This window comes from Neofelis nebulosa, chromosome 2, assembly GCF_028018385.1.
Source record: "Neofelis nebulosa isolate mNeoNeb1 chromosome 2, mNeoNeb1.pri, whole genome shotgun sequence".
Classification (NCBI taxonomy): Eukaryota; Metazoa; Chordata; class Mammalia; order Carnivora; family Felidae; genus Neofelis; species Neofelis nebulosa.
The window spans coordinates 221,423,505-221,439,717 of NC_080783.1; the positions used below are offsets into that span (position 1 = coordinate 221,423,505).

Genomic DNA, 16,213 nt, shown 5'->3' on the forward strand with positions numbered 1-16,213 from the left:
CCCACTGTGGCAGATGGCCCCCATCAGGACGAAGGGGGCTCTCAGGGGACGTTATCCCTTTCCTGGGCACGCCGGGGGTCTCACCCTCCCCAGGTGACATCCGCTCGTCCCCGGGCGCTGCTCACCAGTCAAGAGTGACCGCGTGGCCCTCTGACAGGAGCCGTGCTACTGGACGTCACCACCGGCTGTGACCCTGAGACCCCGAAGTTGGCTCCCGCATCTGCTCTGCGGTCCTGAATTTCGGTCTTCGGAGGCAACACTTCCGGGTTGCGGTTGAGGTGCTGGTTGGGGCAAGTGTCCGTGGTGTGTAAAGGCTGCTCTGCAACCGGGGTGGGAGGGTCCAGAGGCCACGGGCGGCCGGGGGCTGTGGGTCGGTGGTGCCTCGCCCTGAGCACGCGAGTCGGCTCATCTGCCTGAGTCAGGGCAGGACGGGGGCACTGCCATGCAGGTGCCCCCTCGTTTCCACTTTTCCTACCACCATCTCCCGCCCCAAACCCCCAGCCGCGGGGTGCAGAGGCGAGCCCCGGTGCGCGGGGGATGCGGTGCGTGTGGTGACGGAGCGCAAGTGGGCAGAGGGACACTCGGTGTGTCCCGCGGATGGAAGAGGAGCCCTCCCACGCCCTGCCCGGGGCTCGAGCCACAAGGAGCGTGTTGGGGGCGGCTCACCGCCTTTTAGAAAACCTTCAGTTTGGCATCCATCCGAGGAGGAGGGTGATGGGCGCATGCCACCCGGGCAGGTTATGGGGGCAGGAGGTGGGCTGTGTCAGGAGCGTGCGTGTGGGTGTTCCAGACTTATTCCAGTAAGCGGACGGCCACCCACACAGATCTGTTCAAACTTCCCAATTCTGAGCATCATTTTTACTGATACAAATAGTTTTTAAAAAATGTAATACGTAAGACATCATGTAGGCGCTGCTTAGTGTTTTCAGAAGTATTTTGTGCGAGTTTAGTTCGACTTTCTCCCTTTTCTGTGGTCTTCAGGAGCTTCGGGGAGCAGCGTTAGAATCTAGGATCCTGGGGCGCCTGGGTGGCGCAGTCGGTTAAGCGTCCGACTTCAGCCAGGTCACGATCTCGCGGTCCGTGAGTTCGAGCCCCGCGTCAGGCTCTGGGCTGATGGCTCGGAGCCTGGAGCCCGTTTCCGATTCTGTGTCTCCCTCTCTCTCTGCCCCTCCCCCGTTCATGCTCTGTCTCTCTCTGTCCCAAAAATAAATAAAAAAATGTTGAAAAAAAAAAAAAATAATAAAAGAATCTAGGATCCTGGCCCCTTGCCATCCAATGCCCCACTCTGGGTGAGGCGTGCCCTCTGCATCAGCCTGCGCCGCTGTTCAAGCACCTACGTGTTAAGGGGCTCATGGGGGGCTCGGTCGGTGAAGGGTCCGACTTCGGCTCAGGTCATGATCTAGCTGTTCCTGATTTCAAGCCCCGTGTCGGGCTCTGTGCTGCCAGCATGGAACCTGCTTCGGATTCTGTGTCCCCCTCTCTCTGCCCCTCCCCCACTCACTGTCTCTCAAAAATAAACATTAAAAACAAAAGTCAAACAAAATATGTGTTAAATCTCAGCGACAGGAACTTACCGAATCCAGCCTCCTGCAGGTGCACGGCCCCGCCCGCTGGCGGCCCGCCCGTGTGATGTCACCTGCCAGGCCGGGCAGGCGCCCCTGGCAGGAAAAAAGGCACCGAAGGCAGGCTTCGACATCATGGGCACATTTTATTCCTCAGGACGTTACAGGCTAACTCTCCTGGCGGAGCAGGTCAGTTCTGTTTCTGTGGAAAGTGTGCACCTTCGAAATCGTGGGGCAGTTTGTCCCTCGGACACGGTCACCGCGGCTCCTCCGCGGCGCAGGCACAAGAAGCAGGTTCCTCCAGCACGAAGCCGGCCGCGCGGGCCCAGACGCGAGACCGGTCCGCCCCGAGAAGCGCCGGCGGGACGCCCCCGTCCGCGGTCTCAGCGGCAAGCGTCCCTCCCTGGCCGCGCCCGGAGCCCCGCGCCCAGCCTGGCATGCATGCGCTGTGGTTAAGGATAGAGTGAAGGGGTCATTCACAGACGTGTCCATGACACAGAAGACGGCCTCACACGGACTCCTCGGTGGACAGCAGTAACGGGTTGATGTACTCAAAACCTTCAAACTCCGACTGGTCGATCCTCTTTATGACGTCCCTGGGTGCACAGAACAGCGCGGGCTTGGGTCAGCCCCGCCCCCGCCGGCAGCTTGGCACCCCAGCAGCCTCCGCCCCAACCCCAATGAGGCCCCTACGGCCCCGCCCCCAGCAAGCCCCGCCCCTGCCCGTAGCCTCCTAGCCCCTCACAGCCCCGCCCCCAGAAGGCCCCGCCCCGCCGCGGCTTCACCTCCTCAGACCCCGCCCCCAGCGGAGAGCCTCCTAGCGCCCAACAGGCCCCGCCCTAGCCTTCCCCCTGTCTCGCCACGCCACCCTCCCCAGGCCTTACTCGTCGTCAGGGGTCAGTTGCACGGGCTCGCTGGTGAACTGGGTGTCAAAGTTGTCCAGACCGTACTCGTCGGTTATCTGGGGCTGGAACGGCGGGAGGGCCTGCTTCTTCTCCAACTGGGAAGGACAACGCGACAGGTCAGAGCCGTGTACTGTGCGTCGTCTCCACCGGATTTGGGTTTTGGAAGGGACTTAAGTCACAGAATGGAATAGGAAGACGGGGTTTAAACACGTCCTGTATCTGAATGCCAGTTTTCCATTCCCTTAAACACAAGATCTGGGAAAACGTATCCGAAGCCAGAAAAGTCCTGACCCGAGTTAAAAAAAATGCTGGCTGTACCCGGGACAGAGCTACGCTGGGCCCAGTGGTCCTGCCACTGAACCCGAAGGAGGCTGCCCTTGGGAGTTTTTGTTTCTTACATCTTGGAATCCTGGTCATAAAGGAGCGGGGACTTGGCAGGGGCACCACTGCCCATGCCGGTGCCTGGTGAGTGCCCATCCCGCCAGGCCCTTCCTCCCCATAAAGCCATCGTTGACCTTCTGACTTTCTAATCGCAGTGCTCACCAGGTAGGAAACAGGACTCCTCAGGATCCAGACTCTGACTTCCAACTCACCATTTATGGGGCTGGGACATACTTGTGCCACAGGGCAGAGACGAGTGCCCAGGACAGGTGCCATTCAGCAGCATGTCACATGGGCGAGGGTGGGGAGGGCCTGCCGGCTCAGTCCCTCAGTTACACGCCCAGTTCCCTCCCCCCTCACCAGGTGTGTGCTGTGCACCTACCAGTGCTGGGCCAGGCACGTTCCCCAGAACACTGAGCCGTAAGTGAGGGACGAGGGTCCCTGCTCCATGGATCTATCGCGTTGGGTCTCCTCCCTCCCATGTAGCCACACGTGGAGCCAGCCCTGTGCAGCCCCCACCCCTCAGCTCCCGGGGCCTGGAGGGCCCTTGGAAGGGCTGAGCCCGGGACCTCCTGCGGGGGCCGCCACATGTCCCCGAGCAAGCCGTGGGACTGTCCAAGACCAACGTGACGGGGAGCTGTTCCGGGCACGGGATGTGACAAGCACGGGCCCCGCTTGAGCCAGTGAAGGACATGAGGGTGTCTCAGACGTGAGTCGTTTCCGGCGGCTGACCAACACGCACAGGGACGTGGCCAGCATGGCAGCCAGTCACAGGGCAGAGACAGGCGTCTTCTGTCACCCAGAGGAAGCCAGGAGGGGTGCGTGGCAGAGAGAACGGCCGTCCCTGCAGCCAGAGCGGGTCAGCCGTGTCCAAACGCACGGGGGCCACGGGGCTGTGCCTGGGGGGAGTTTGCAGCTTCTCACCTTTGCGCAGTTACCCAGATTCTTTGGTCAGGACGAAGTCTTTTCCCCCAAGAAGTGGGAAGGGGGGCATTTCTTAAACTAGCTGCCTACCTTAGGTCTTGGCTGCTATAAGATTTAAACAGCAAGTCACGGCGGATCAAGAAGCGAGCGCACCTGGGTGCTCACCTGGGATCCTCCCGGCCCCCCCCACCCCCACCCTCCCTCGGACCCCCTTTCCTCAGTCAAAAGCAGGAGCGAGAACGGTGCACCTGGAGTGCCTCCCGGGGCGGCTGCCGATTGGCCGCACCGGGTGGGAGCAGAAGGAAGGTGCTGGAAGGGGCTCGCCATGGCGGCCGGGTGGGTCTGTTCTGATGGGCTGAAGGAGGTGGACGGCCCTGCAGAGTGTGCCAGGGGCATCGAGGGGCTCAGTGCCGCCTGAGAGGAGGCTGCCTCTGGCGAGGCCGGGCAGGGGACCGCTGGGAGGGCAGCGGTGGGGGCGGGGAGAGGCACAGGCCCCGGAGGCCGGGTCCCCGAGGACTGGGCAGAAGGGAGGGGCAGAGCAGGGTCCAGCTGACCGCAGGGCTCCAGCCCCAGCCCGGCGGGAGGCTGGTGCTGTACGCCGTGGCGAGACGGGGCCCCGGCCTCTCTGAGCGGGGCTTCTCTGGTCTCCACTGCTCCCTGTTTCCCCAGCTCTGGGCTATGACCCCCCAACAGCAGCACGTGTGTGGAGCAGGGACTGGCCTGGGGGCCATGAGGCAGAGGGACCCTAGCACCCACTGCATCAAAATGCTTCTTCCCTCCACTAGCTCATAGTGCTCTCAGCGAAAACGCCACCCCCTCAAGCACCGCGGGGGTTCCGGGCCCTGGACCCCGTGTCCCTCTTCACGCAAAGCACGTGCTTCTGCTCAGGCAGATGTGCATCTGTAGCAACGGCGGCTGCCGGCCAGGCTGTCCCTCACTCGGTAGAGCCAAGGGCGGGCCCACATGCGCCTGCCTCGGCCCACTGGGGTCTGAACGTGGCTTATAAACATGGACTCTGATCATAAAAGACTAACCTCCTCACTTCATATCCACGCCCCCGACCCTCTCCCTTCTGATCTTGGGAAAACCGTTAAGGTCTAGAATGAGACCCAGGCCAACTAGAGACAGGAATGGGGCTTTCGGCAAGGACGCACTGGTCAGAATGAGCAGGTGCCACCTTCAAGGGATGCGGCATCAAAGGGCTCTCGCCGAGGCCGGACATCTGGCCGGAGCCCCAGGGCAGTGGGCGAGGTTTCCACAGAGGCCTTTCCTGTTTCTGGGGCTGCACTTCGTGGAACCTAAGTCTGCAGGGCGCGAGGGCACTGGGCACTGCCATAGCTTAGCCAGTTGGCACGTGGGCCATGGGCGGTCCCTCCAGGGGTTCTATGGGTGCCTGGGTGGGGGGACAGGCCTGAAAGCAGAAAGGGGCCATCACTAACCCTAGCCTGGGGGCAGCTCGTTCCTCCAGCGTGTCCCGAGCTGTATGGATAATAGAGACCAGCCAGAATCTAGATCTCCTCCCCACTGCTGCTGGAGTCATCAGAGGCAGTTCCTTTTTTCTTTCTTCAGCTTTCCTTTTTTTAAGTAGGCTCTATGCCCAACGTGGGGCTTGAACTCACAACCCTGAGATCAAGAGTCACAAGCTCCACTGACTGAGCTGGCCAGGCGCCCCTCAAAGTCAGCTTCTTAGTTAAAAAGTGCATGTGCTCTGAATATTGTTCTAAGTATTTGTCTAATAACCCCAAGGAAGAGGAGGCTGGATTCTGTCTTGAAAACAGCTCAGCCAGGGCCTGGACAGGGCAGCGTGTGGCAGGGCGGGCGACCAGGGTCTTGAGAATGGGGTTGGCCCTTCTCCCCACAAAGGCACAGATGACTGTCCTCTGGAAAGTGACAGTGACAGTGACCAGGTGGAGCGGACAAGAGCTTCTCTGTCCACAGGGCTGGGGGTCGTCCTCGGCGCTGGCCGTGGGGCCACTACAGCAGCCAGGAGGGGGGGCACGACACTGCCCCAGAGAGGGGCTTTCACCTGATCTAGTTCAAGCTCAAGTTCAACATGTACTTAGTGAGCTAATCTCCTTTTCCTCAGAGGAGCATATTTTCCAGGTTATATTTCAGTAACTTGCAACCATCTATGTATTTCAAAACAAAATTGGTTCAATTCCCCTTTAGCACCAGAAACCACGGCACGAAGGTCGGAAGGGCTTGCACACTTTGCTGTTAGCAGCAGCCCGGGACGGGAACAAGAAAGGCAGCTCTGGAAAACCAACTATGAAACCAGAGAAGACGCCCCTCGCTGGGCTGGCTCCCGCCACTGGATTTCGGACCAGGCGGTGTGGTCACAGATCAAGGACATCCCCAAGGCGACCCGAGGCGGTATAGCGTGTGCTAGGGGACTCCCAGGCAGGACTTCTCCTAGGACCACCTGGGACCACCATCCCAGGGGCTGATCACGGCCCCACAGGGTCCCTGTCAATTATAGGTGAACAGGTGAGTTTCCAAATCGCTTCCGGGGCCCAGATCCTCACGACGGCAGGAACCATGCCCTTCACCCCCATCCCTGCCTTGGGGGCGAGGTGGGGTGGGAACTGGGTCTTTTGTGCTTTACCAGGTCCCAGTCGATGCTGCGAAAGAATGCATGAGACTTGATATCGGAAAATCCAGTCTGTGGCCGGCAGCCGAGCCTCTCTTTGGGGTCCTAGGGGTCAGAGATCAAATAAGGACATGTCAGCATTGAGCAAAGAAGCCCCAAGTCATGGCAAGAGAAAACCAGCTTTCCTTCCCTCCAGGATAGAAAGAGCTTCCTCGAATCATCTCCAGCCAGTCTTAACCAGCCCGGTGATGAGCAGACATTCCCTTCACTAAAAATTCTACCCCTAACACCGGAGGCTTCGTTAAATTTCTCTTTGGCATGATTTCGCATTTCGTGTTTCGGCAAGTGTGACTAAAAACTGATGATTCACGGGACAGAGGTCAAATAGGGAGGCAGAGATTCACACCCACCCCGAGGCGTCCCGCAGCTGACCCTGGAAACAAGTGCCCGCGGGGCCCCGGTCAGCCCAGGCAGCCACAGACGGGGCGGGACGTCAGGGCGGCCACAGTGTACCTTGTTTAAAAATCCTTTCAAGACGTGGGAGGCTTTCACCGAGAGGAATCGGGGGATCCGGATGGGTTTCTCCAGGATTACTGCAACGATCGGGGCCCTGGTGAGGAGTCTGTGTCCCTCCCGACGCTCCCTACTGTGTTTGCTCTGCCCAGCTACCTGGGAGCTCCAAACCCTTTCTGAGCAAGAGTGTCCAGGGCGCTCTTAGGGCCCTGGCCCCTCCTCCCTCCATGCAGCAGGGCCTCTCGCCCACAGAAGGTCCCCCACACCCCCCATGTGCACATAGTCACACGTGCCCAGGACCACACGGGAGCCAAGAGCATCCTCACAAACGTGGGCGCCTCCACACACGACCGCCAGAGGGCGCCGTGGGGACCCGGTGTTCCTGGGCATCAGCATCCCGCAGGCAGGTGTTCTGCACTTCCGGATGGCCCCGCCCACCCAGGCCTCCAGGGCTCACAGCTGGCAGGGGCAGGGAGGAGTCTGGGCTACAGCAGGGCAGGCTGTCTTTCCTGGTGGGGCTCCCACTTCCCACCCCAGCCTTTGCCTCCCCGAGAGCCAGTCTATGAGGACGTGGCTTCTGTAGCACTGCAGGGGCCAGCCCGGGACCCTTCCATCCATAGCCCCCCAAAAGAGGAAACACCTGCTCCGTGAGGTGGGGACAGACCTGCGCGCACAGCCTGGGGGCGGCACCTGAACCCTCGGGAGACGCCCGGTGTCCCACGTACCTTGAAAAAGGTAGTCCTCTGTGTTCATGTCGGGGTTGTCGGTGATGATGTCAAAGGGGGAGCGCCCGGCCATCATCTCAAACATCAGGACGCCCAGTGCCCACCAATCCACGCTGAACCCTGGAGGGATGGCAGAGGCCCGGCACACGGGCGGTCGGCAGGGGCACGGCTGCAGGATGGGTGTGCTCCGACCGCTGAGGGAGGCAGCCGAGTGGGGCGGTGTGCACGTCTCTGACTGGCGCTGTGACCCCTCTGCCCACCATCGTGGGGCCCTTGTCTTTTTCTTTCTTAACTAGTTGCAAAGCTGTTTTCACACCAGGACCATTAACTCTTTGCCTGGCACTTTGCTGGTTTTCCAGATTGTCGTTTGGCCTTTAATCCTGCTTGTGGCCCCTTCGACCACACAGACACGTAAAACTGAGCACACCTGTTGGGCAGCCGTTTTCCTTCGGTTCACCTGAGCTTGAAAAAAAATCCCTTCTCTAAGCCTGCATAAACTCAGGGGCACCTGGGTGGCTCGGTCGGTTAAACGTCCAACTCTTGAGTTCAGCTCAGGTCCTGATCTCATGGTTCCTGAGTTCAAGCCCTGCATAGGCCTCTGTGCTGACCGTGGGGAACCTGCTTGGGATTCTCTCTCTCTCCCTCTCTCTTGAAAAAATAATAAACTTGAAAAAAGAAACCCCGTTTTTCACATCTTTCTATATTCACTGTTTCAGTTAATCTGACAGGGTTAACAATTTTACTGCACAGGGCAGCGGGAGTGGGAGAGCCTGGCTTCAGTCGTGCCTGCAGCCCCGAGACTGTTTGGGACAGTCGCCCCCATCCCGTCCCGGGCCAGCTGCTAGGCTCTCCAACCGGCCTGCCCATCTACCGGCTGTCCTTCCCCGTCTGGCTACTCAGCGACTTTGGTTGTAGCAGCCTCCTGGGCGCCTCCTGCCCCAGAGGACAAGCGACCTACCCGCCCAGCCAGCCAGCCCCCATTTTCACGGCAAAGAAACGTTTAAAAATACTTGGTGACATATTGGTGATGTGCTCCACTGCAAACCCTAGGACACAAGGGTGTGGGGTGTGCACATGTGTACAAAGATGCATCACACGTGCGAGCACACACACACACGTATCCGGGGCACACACGTGAACACAGGCACGCGCACACACTGTAATCTCGTTTTCATTTCAAACCCGGAGAACGGAGAGGTGCAGACACGCTCTTCACGGTCTGCAGGGGCTGCAGGGCATTCTGGGTAACCTACAGCTGCTGGCTCGGTTTACAGCCGTGTGTCTCCCACTGACTGGGGGCAGGACACCAACTGGGGCTCCAGGCCTGGGGGCTCGTGGTTTCGTGTGGCTTTTCCTCCTTCCCAACCCCTCAGGGCTCCTCGAGACAAAAGGAACCCCACGCAGTGTCCTCCACCAGGGGACGCTTGAATGGACACCCGGGACACGTGGGAGCCACACAGGTTCACATAGGGCGGAGGCCAGCGGGTGACAGGAGGGAACCAAGTGAGGGCTGTGTTTTAGGTGTAATTTGGTCAATAAAACCGCTCTCCCCGGCTGTGGGGTCCGTGGTTAGGTCCCCCAGCAGCGTCAGCCCCAGCAGGTCAACCTGACCCTCTGCATCGTGCCCACATCCCCGAGGGGTCAGGGGTCCCCTTACAGGGGTGGGGGGCTGTGCTCGTCCACACCCGCCTGCTGTGTGCCTGTGAGCAGCCCCGTCCCACAGCCCCGCTCACCGTACTCCTCTCCCCGCAGGATCTCCGGGGCGATGTAATTCGGGGTCCCGCAGAACGTGCTGGTGGTGTCGCCAGGGCCCAGGCCTTCCTGCGGGGACACAGTCAGTTACCAGGAAGGAAGAAAAGCGTCTGAGGTCGGTTAGAGCAGGAGGCGCCTTGCCTGGGCCCCTTCGGGCTGCGGTGACCGGCCGGTCAGCACCTCCAACCCTGAGGGGCTGAGACGGCCACGGTGCTATGCTGACCGTGAATTCCAGGGGCAGGCGGGGTGGCCCTGGGGGCCGGGTGCTCGCCTTGCACATGCCGTAGTCCGTTAACTTGATGTGGCCGTCCGCGTCGAGGAGGACGTTGTCCAGCTTCAGGTCCCGGTAGATGATCCCTCTCTCGTGTAAGAAGTTGAGTGCGATGCAGATCTCAGCAGCGTAGAATCTGGGGGCAGCAGAGCAAAGTCAACGAGGCGCCTGGACGAGAGGCCCGGGTCCAGACAGAGCGGGAGCTGGGGGGACGCCCGACGCCCTGGGGTCCTCGTGCTCATCCAGCACGTGGGGCCAACCAGACCACCAGAGGCGCTCGGCGTCCCAGACGTTAGGGGAGCGCAGATCGGGACCACCACACACCCGCTAGGGTGGCCACTCTCAGAGACGGGCGGGAAGTAAGCCACGCTGGTGAGGACGCGGAGAGCGGACTGTGAGAGCACGACCGGTGGGCGCTCCCGTGGAGAACAGCACGGAGGGTCCTCAGTAAGCTAACACGGGAATGCCACACGATGCAGCGTCCCGAAGGGCCCGGTCACCGGGCCACCCGGTCACCTAAGCCAAAGGCGGGAGCAGTGTCAGACAGGCGGGTAAGCAAAACGGGGTCCCTCCATACAAGGGAACGTTCCTGAGCCTGCTGCAACAATGAAGCCTGAGGACGTCGGCCAGTCCTCAAAGGACACATGCCTAGGATTCCACTCTCGAGGTCTCTTGGGAGGACTGGGGAGACGCTGGGGGCCAGCATTTCACAGGGGCAGAGCATCAGTTAGGGAAGATGGAAAGTTCTGGAGGCGGGCGGTGGGGATGGCCGCATGACTGTGTGGATGTGCCTAATGTCCCTGAGCTGTGCGTTTACACTGGCACAGCTATTTGGGGTTACGTCTGTTCTACCACAATCAAAGAAAAAGAAAACGTGAGGCGCCCGGGGGGCTCAGTCGGTTAAGCATCTGATTCTTGATCTCGGCTCAGGTCCTGATCTCACGGTTCGTGAGATCAAGCCCCATGTCGGGCTCTGCACTGACAGCGCGAAGCCTGCTTGGGATTCTCTCTCTCTCCCTCTCTCTCTGCCCCTCCCCCACGTGTGCCCTCTCGATCTCTCTCAAAATAGATAAACTTTAAGAAAATAAAAAATAAATAAAAAAGAAAAGGCCACTGTGTGGGGAGCGAGCCATTCCTGGGTTAGTACCTGCCTTTCCCCGGAAAGGATGTAAGGTGACCAAAATCACTGTAAGGGATTGACTTTTTTTTTAATGTTTATTTATTTCTGAGACAGAGACAGACAGAACATGAGTGGGGGAGGGGCAGAGAGAGAGGGAGACACAGAATCTGAAGCAGACTCTAGGCTCTGAGCTGTCAGCACGGAGCCTGATGCGGGGCTTGGACTCACAAACTGCAAGATCATGTCCAGAGCTGAAGTCGGACGCTCAACTGACTGAGCCACCCAGGCGCCCCTGCGTGGAGTTGATTTAAGGGAGGTGAGGAGGAGCAGGGAAAACCATGGAAAACAGGAAGGAGGTGGAGAGGAGATTCACACTTAGGGCCCAGGCTGCGGAGGGCGGGCGGGGTGGGTGGCCCCGAGAGTCACTGTCACTTCAATAGAAATGGGTTATTCTCCTCCGAGAGCCATCGCCCTGCATCCGTGAACCAGAACCAGAGGCGGTGGCCATGATGCCCACTCAGGTGAGTTCCCAGCAGGAGTGTGCCCCCCCCCCCCCATTTTGGAAACAGGAAAAAGGCAAAACAGCTCGGCGGTGTCCCTGTGAGCACATACTCGCCTAGGAAGCACCCACTTCTCCGGGCGACGTGCCAGCTGGCTCTGGAGTCTGACACTCGGCAGGGGACAGCGACGTCCTCTTTGCTGTGCCCCCCCGGGCCCCTCCCAGCTCATTGCCGGCCTGTGCCCGCCTGCCCACACCCACCTGGCATGGTCCTCTGGAAGCTTCCTCTGTCTCTGCATGTGGAACATGAGGTCCCCGCCGTTGACATACTCTATGACCAGGAACAGCCTGGAGGGAGACAGAGGGTGGTTGGGGCTGAGACGCCAGGGCGGCCCGTGCGGACCTCACCAGTGGGGGTTCAACGTGGGGAATCCCCGGGGCCAGGAACGCTGAGCCAGGCTGCGGGCACGTCAGCTCTCCTCCCATGAGGAGGGAGGCCCCTGGGTCACCTGACCCCTCTCGCTGGGTGAGGAATGCGGCCCAGCCTGAAGAGCTGGGTCACTGAAGCAACATCCTGGGGGGCGTGTGCTCAGTTCCAACAGAGAACACCGTGACAATCCCGTTCAGCCGCTCATGTCCCTCAGCACAGGAGCAAGAACTCCCCCCACGGGGCCGGCCCTAGGGTAAAGGAGGTGAAGGTACGGCAGGGGCGGGGGCGGAAGCCACTGCGGGTAGGGAGGGCACCACGTGCACAGGTGGCTGGGGAAGGTGTCCCAAGAGGGCAGACGCAGGTCATGGAGCTGCAGGGCCACCCCGGAGGCAGAGGGGACAGGAGAGCGGTGTGCGGGTGCACAGGCCAGGTGAGGGGTGACGACGTCCGGCGAGTGACCGCTCTGGCCGCCGAGTCCGGGTGGACCCCAGGGAGGCACAGGAGGTGTCCTGTTGCCGGGCGGGAGCCCAGGAGGTTTGGATGGGGGCGGGGCGGTGAGCAGGCACCAGGGACAGCGGGCGAGGTTGCGGGGGGCTGGCCACCGGACGGACAGCCCCGGCGCAGGGGTGACTTCATGGTGAGAGGCCCGGGGGCAGCTGGGCAGGGGGGCCCGAGTGACCCTGTGTGACCCTGCGACTAAGGAACTAAGACCACACGCTGTCCCGGTCTCCAGGCCAGCTACCGCGTGGTTCCTACTGCGTGACCTCTTTCTCGAGTTCGGTAAGATGCCGTTTTCAAAGTTAAATTCATGCACAATCTTCCAGAAACACCCCGTTGAGGGCAGATCATGGTTCCTCCGGGCGGGGAGTGGGAGGGTCACAGGTACCCACACGACTGGAGAAGACGGGCTCCAGACCACCTACCAAGGTTCTGACACACACTTTACACACTTACAAGAGCAACGGCCCGAAATCTGTGAATCCGCAGATGGAAACAGGCCCGAGCAGCCCCGGCCACCCGGCCCGAGGCGGGGGGCAAGTCAACCCTCACTCCGCTCCCCTGCTCCAAAGGGCACATCTGGTGCAGAAACCTGGACCTCCCCACGGGCTCGGCTGCGTCTGTGACGCTCCCCGCCACAAAGCCTCGCCCGCTCACGTGTGTGTTGTGTGTTGGCATTCACGCTGCAGCAGAGACAACAGGGTTCACGCCACCATCTGGCTCTGACAGTTTGCACAGGCGGCCACCAGGGCGGAAGTGTGGCAAAGGTCATCGGACCCCTGGGAAGTAGACCCCCGGACCTCTAACCCCGAGGGTGACTTCAGATGCAGGGCAGAGATTTTCCACAAGGACCAGGAATCACGTCCCCAGGCGATACGGCTCCCTTGACAGCCTGCACCCCCAGCAGCGACGTTCACCCCAACGCTGTGCTCCCCGGGAAACGCTGCTGGGGCCCGGCCCGCCTGCGGTGACGTCAGGTGATGATGCAAACCCACGCCGTGGCCAGAGAGAATAACGGCACGCTAACTCTGGGGAGAGCATCGGGAGCTTTAAGGAGCCGAAAAACGGAGGGGACGTTTAAAAACGGAGCAGTGGAAGCAAAGGCAGTTTCCTTTTTCCACCCAGAGAAAAGCCGTGGGAATCTGAGGGGAGGTGGAGCCAGGCTGGGCTGCTCTGTGGTCCTGGGGTAATTCCCAGGTCAAGGGGTTTGTTCACTTTGCAAAGCTGATCAAGCCCCAATCCCAGCGGAGGAGGAACTCTGCTTTCTTTGCGAAGGCGGCGGCAGACCTATGTTTTTCCCCGTCTTTGGTCTACAGATAAACCTAAGACTGCTTTCGGCGTTTCCTCAGAGCAAAACTGCACCAGAGTCACAGGGCTCACCTCCCGCTAGTGGGCGCCTGGCACGCGGGGCGGCTCCCGTGTGGCACGAGTCCCTTCACCCACAGCCCCTCCCAACCCAGAGGGGGGCCGGCGACGGGTGGAGGAGGCCTGGGGCGGCCCTTCAACATCGGATGGCCAACCTCTGCCCAACTCCCCCCAGCCTGCGTGTCCGCCACCGGGAAGGGAAGGAAGCAGGACTGAGGAGCCCAGGTCAGCGCCTAACCCTGCCCTGACCCCCCCAGAGGGGGACCGAGGGGCTGTGCCCCGCCGGCTGCAGTAAACCCGGGCATGGGACCCCCACGGACCCCCACAGACCCTCAGAGCGAGAGCCCAGCGTGCACTCACTCCTCAGAGCCGAGGACCTAGCACCCCCTCCCCCACGTCTCCCCACCCCTGGGGAATAAAGCCCCCAGCCCCCCAAACCAGTCAGACGGAAACACCGATGCCACAGGATAGAGCGAGCTTGGGTCAGGGGGTGAAACTATGAACTAGGTAGGGGCCGGCACGACCTGTTTGTAAATAAAGCTTTATCGGGACACAGGCGAGCGTCGGTGTCTCCGTGCTGTGTAGGGCTGCCTGCACCACGGCAAACACTTCCGACACGAACCGAGCGGCCCTCAGAGGTGAAAATCCTCACTGTCTGACCCTCTGAGAGAAGGTGCAGGCCCCTGGTAGGAGAAATAAGGAGGGCTCGTGCGGCCTCACCGAAGCTCGGGCAGTGACCTCAGCACATCCGCGCCTTCACGGTCCGCCCGGTGACCGAGAGGCAAAGCTCTACCCCTCCCCTACTTCACACGCGGGAGGCCGGGGCCCTGCAAGGCTAAAGGACTCCCTCGGGGTCACGGTCGCTGTCGACGAGACCTGACGTCACACGAGGCCGGGGCACCGAGACCCCAGGCTCAGAACCCCCGCTTGCAGGTGCCTTTCCCACACCACGGGGGCTGTCGTCCTCCCCCCCGCCCCCCCGCCCGAGAGAACGGTCCCGGGAGGAAGGAGAAGCCGCTCGGGGGACAGAGGAAAAGAAGAACTCGTGGTGAACGGCAAGGAGGGGAGGCAGGAGGCAAGGCCGGTGAGCCCCGCAGGACCGGGCAGGTCGAAGATGGCATAGAGGTGCCGGCAAAAGGCGGAAGCTTCCGGAGCGGGAGACACTGCAGAACATACCCACCCGTGGCTGGGGCCTGGAGGCTCGGCCCGGGGACGCAGGGGCCGAGCTGGGGCAGGCGTCCTCACACGGGAGAGGGACACACAACCGCTCAGGAGGCCACCTGCGCACGGAACGGAGCAAAGCCAAGCAAAGCAGGAGAGGCCACCGCCGCGAAGCGGCCGCAGGACGCCGGCGGGAGCGCGTTCCCGCCAGGAAAACGTAAAAGTCATGTGAACAAAGCTGGCAGGCAGAGGGGGAGGCGGCTCCTTCCACAGCCCCAGCCCCAGCCGTCTCGCGAGGTCCTGCCAAGAGACGCCAGCGCAATTGAGAATGTTCTAGAGAATACAAGAGAAAACTCAAAAATCCAGCGAGGACGGCACAAGAAGCGTACGGAACGGATGTTGGTGAAAACTCCCAGAAGAACCATCCACAAACCAAATCTAAAAGCACATTAGCAATAATGCACGACGTGGCCTTGTCCCCCAGGGAGTCAAGCAAACGTCAACCCCACGTGTACCTCGTGACGGCACAGCTCAGGGGCTTAGTAACGGCTGCGTCCCGACATGGTGGGGACACTGACACGCCCTTTCTCCCTTTTACTTTTATTCTTCATTTTTAAAATGTTTATTTATTGTGTGTGGGGCCGGGAGGGGCAGAGAGAGACTCCCAAGAAGGCTCCCAGGTCAGCACGGAGCCCGACGCGGGGCTCAAACTCACAAAACAGGAGGTCACGACCTCAGCTGAACTGACTCAGGTTGCTTTTCAACCGACTGAGCCACCCGGGCACCCACGGCCACGTTCTTTCTGGACGGTAAACTAGAAACAAGGCCACTATCCCTGCTGGTTACTGGCCTGTCCGCTCTCAGCCTGTCTGGAACCTTCATGCAACTCCTGGGGCTGGGAGCCTGCAAACTGTAGCCCAGGTTCCCGGGGGAGGCCCCGGAGGAGACCAGGTGACAGTCGTCCAAGCGTCAGGAGGGGACGGCTCCGGCAGGCGAGGCACCCCTTCTGCAGATGCAGAGCCCGGTGTGATGGCCGCAGGTGGGGACACCGGCCTCTGCTGTCCCCCACCTCCCCAGCCTCTTGCGGGAGCAGGTGTCTGTGTGACACTCGTCAGGTGGCTTGGTGCCACTTTTCCCACAGCAGCTGCCGATGCGCTCACAGTGCAAACATCAGAACACTCCCACGAGGTCGGGAAGAGGCCAGGCTCGCCCACTGCCACGCGCCGCCCGCGCGAGGCAGCACGGGCCGCGTCATCAGAGAAAGAGGTGAACCGACGCGTGCACGGGAAGCGAGGGGCGGCCTCCTGTCTACCAGCGTTCTAACCACATGTCTGAAAAGCCAGGAGGGCGCGAAGCTTAGCCGGCCGCTCTGCGGGGAGGAAAGAACTCGGGCCAGAACGACACCAGGGAGTGGAGACTCCGCACGGAGAAAACTGTACCCACGTCAAAAAGCAAACAGCAGAGGGGCGCCTGGGTGGCGCAGTCGGTTAAGCGTCCGACTTCAGCCAGGTCACGAT

At 60.9% G+C, this 16,213-nt stretch overlaps 1 protein-coding gene and 1 long non-coding RNA gene across 3 annotated transcripts in view; one reads left to right on the top strand and one right to left on the bottom strand.

Annotated features, from left to right (window-relative positions):
- Positions 1–1,688: 1,688 nt before the first annotated feature.
- PRKCZ (protein kinase C zeta) overlaps positions 1,689–16,213 on the bottom strand; it is an 80,209-nt gene continuing 65,684 nt past the window's right edge. Inside the window, exons 8-15 of the mRNA XM_058719412.1 lie at positions 11,504–11,590; positions 9,624–9,759; positions 9,334–9,421; positions 7,601–7,720; positions 6,876–6,955; positions 6,378–6,467; positions 2,447–2,562; positions 1,689–2,158 (exon numbers count right to left, since the gene is read on the bottom strand). Coding sequence (XP_058575395.1) covers positions 2,071–2,158; positions 2,447–2,562; positions 6,378–6,467; positions 6,876–6,955; positions 7,601–7,720; positions 9,334–9,421; positions 9,624–9,759; positions 11,504–11,590 — 805 coding nt within the window. The 3' untranslated portion in view covers positions 1,689–2,070. The remainder of the gene's footprint in view (positions 2,159–2,446; positions 2,563–6,377; positions 6,468–6,875; positions 6,956–7,600; positions 7,721–9,333; positions 9,422–9,623; positions 9,760–11,503; positions 11,591–16,213) is intronic.
- LOC131505632 (uncharacterized) lies at positions 2,562–6,684 on the top strand. Of its 2 annotated transcripts, XR_009258495.1 has the most exons (3): positions 2,562–3,557; positions 5,942–6,259; positions 6,472–6,684. It is a non-coding gene; the product is annotated as an uncharacterized LOC131505632 (long non-coding RNA). The 2 variants fall into 2 exon arrangements; XR_009258494.1 differs by having other exon boundaries at positions 5,942–6,684.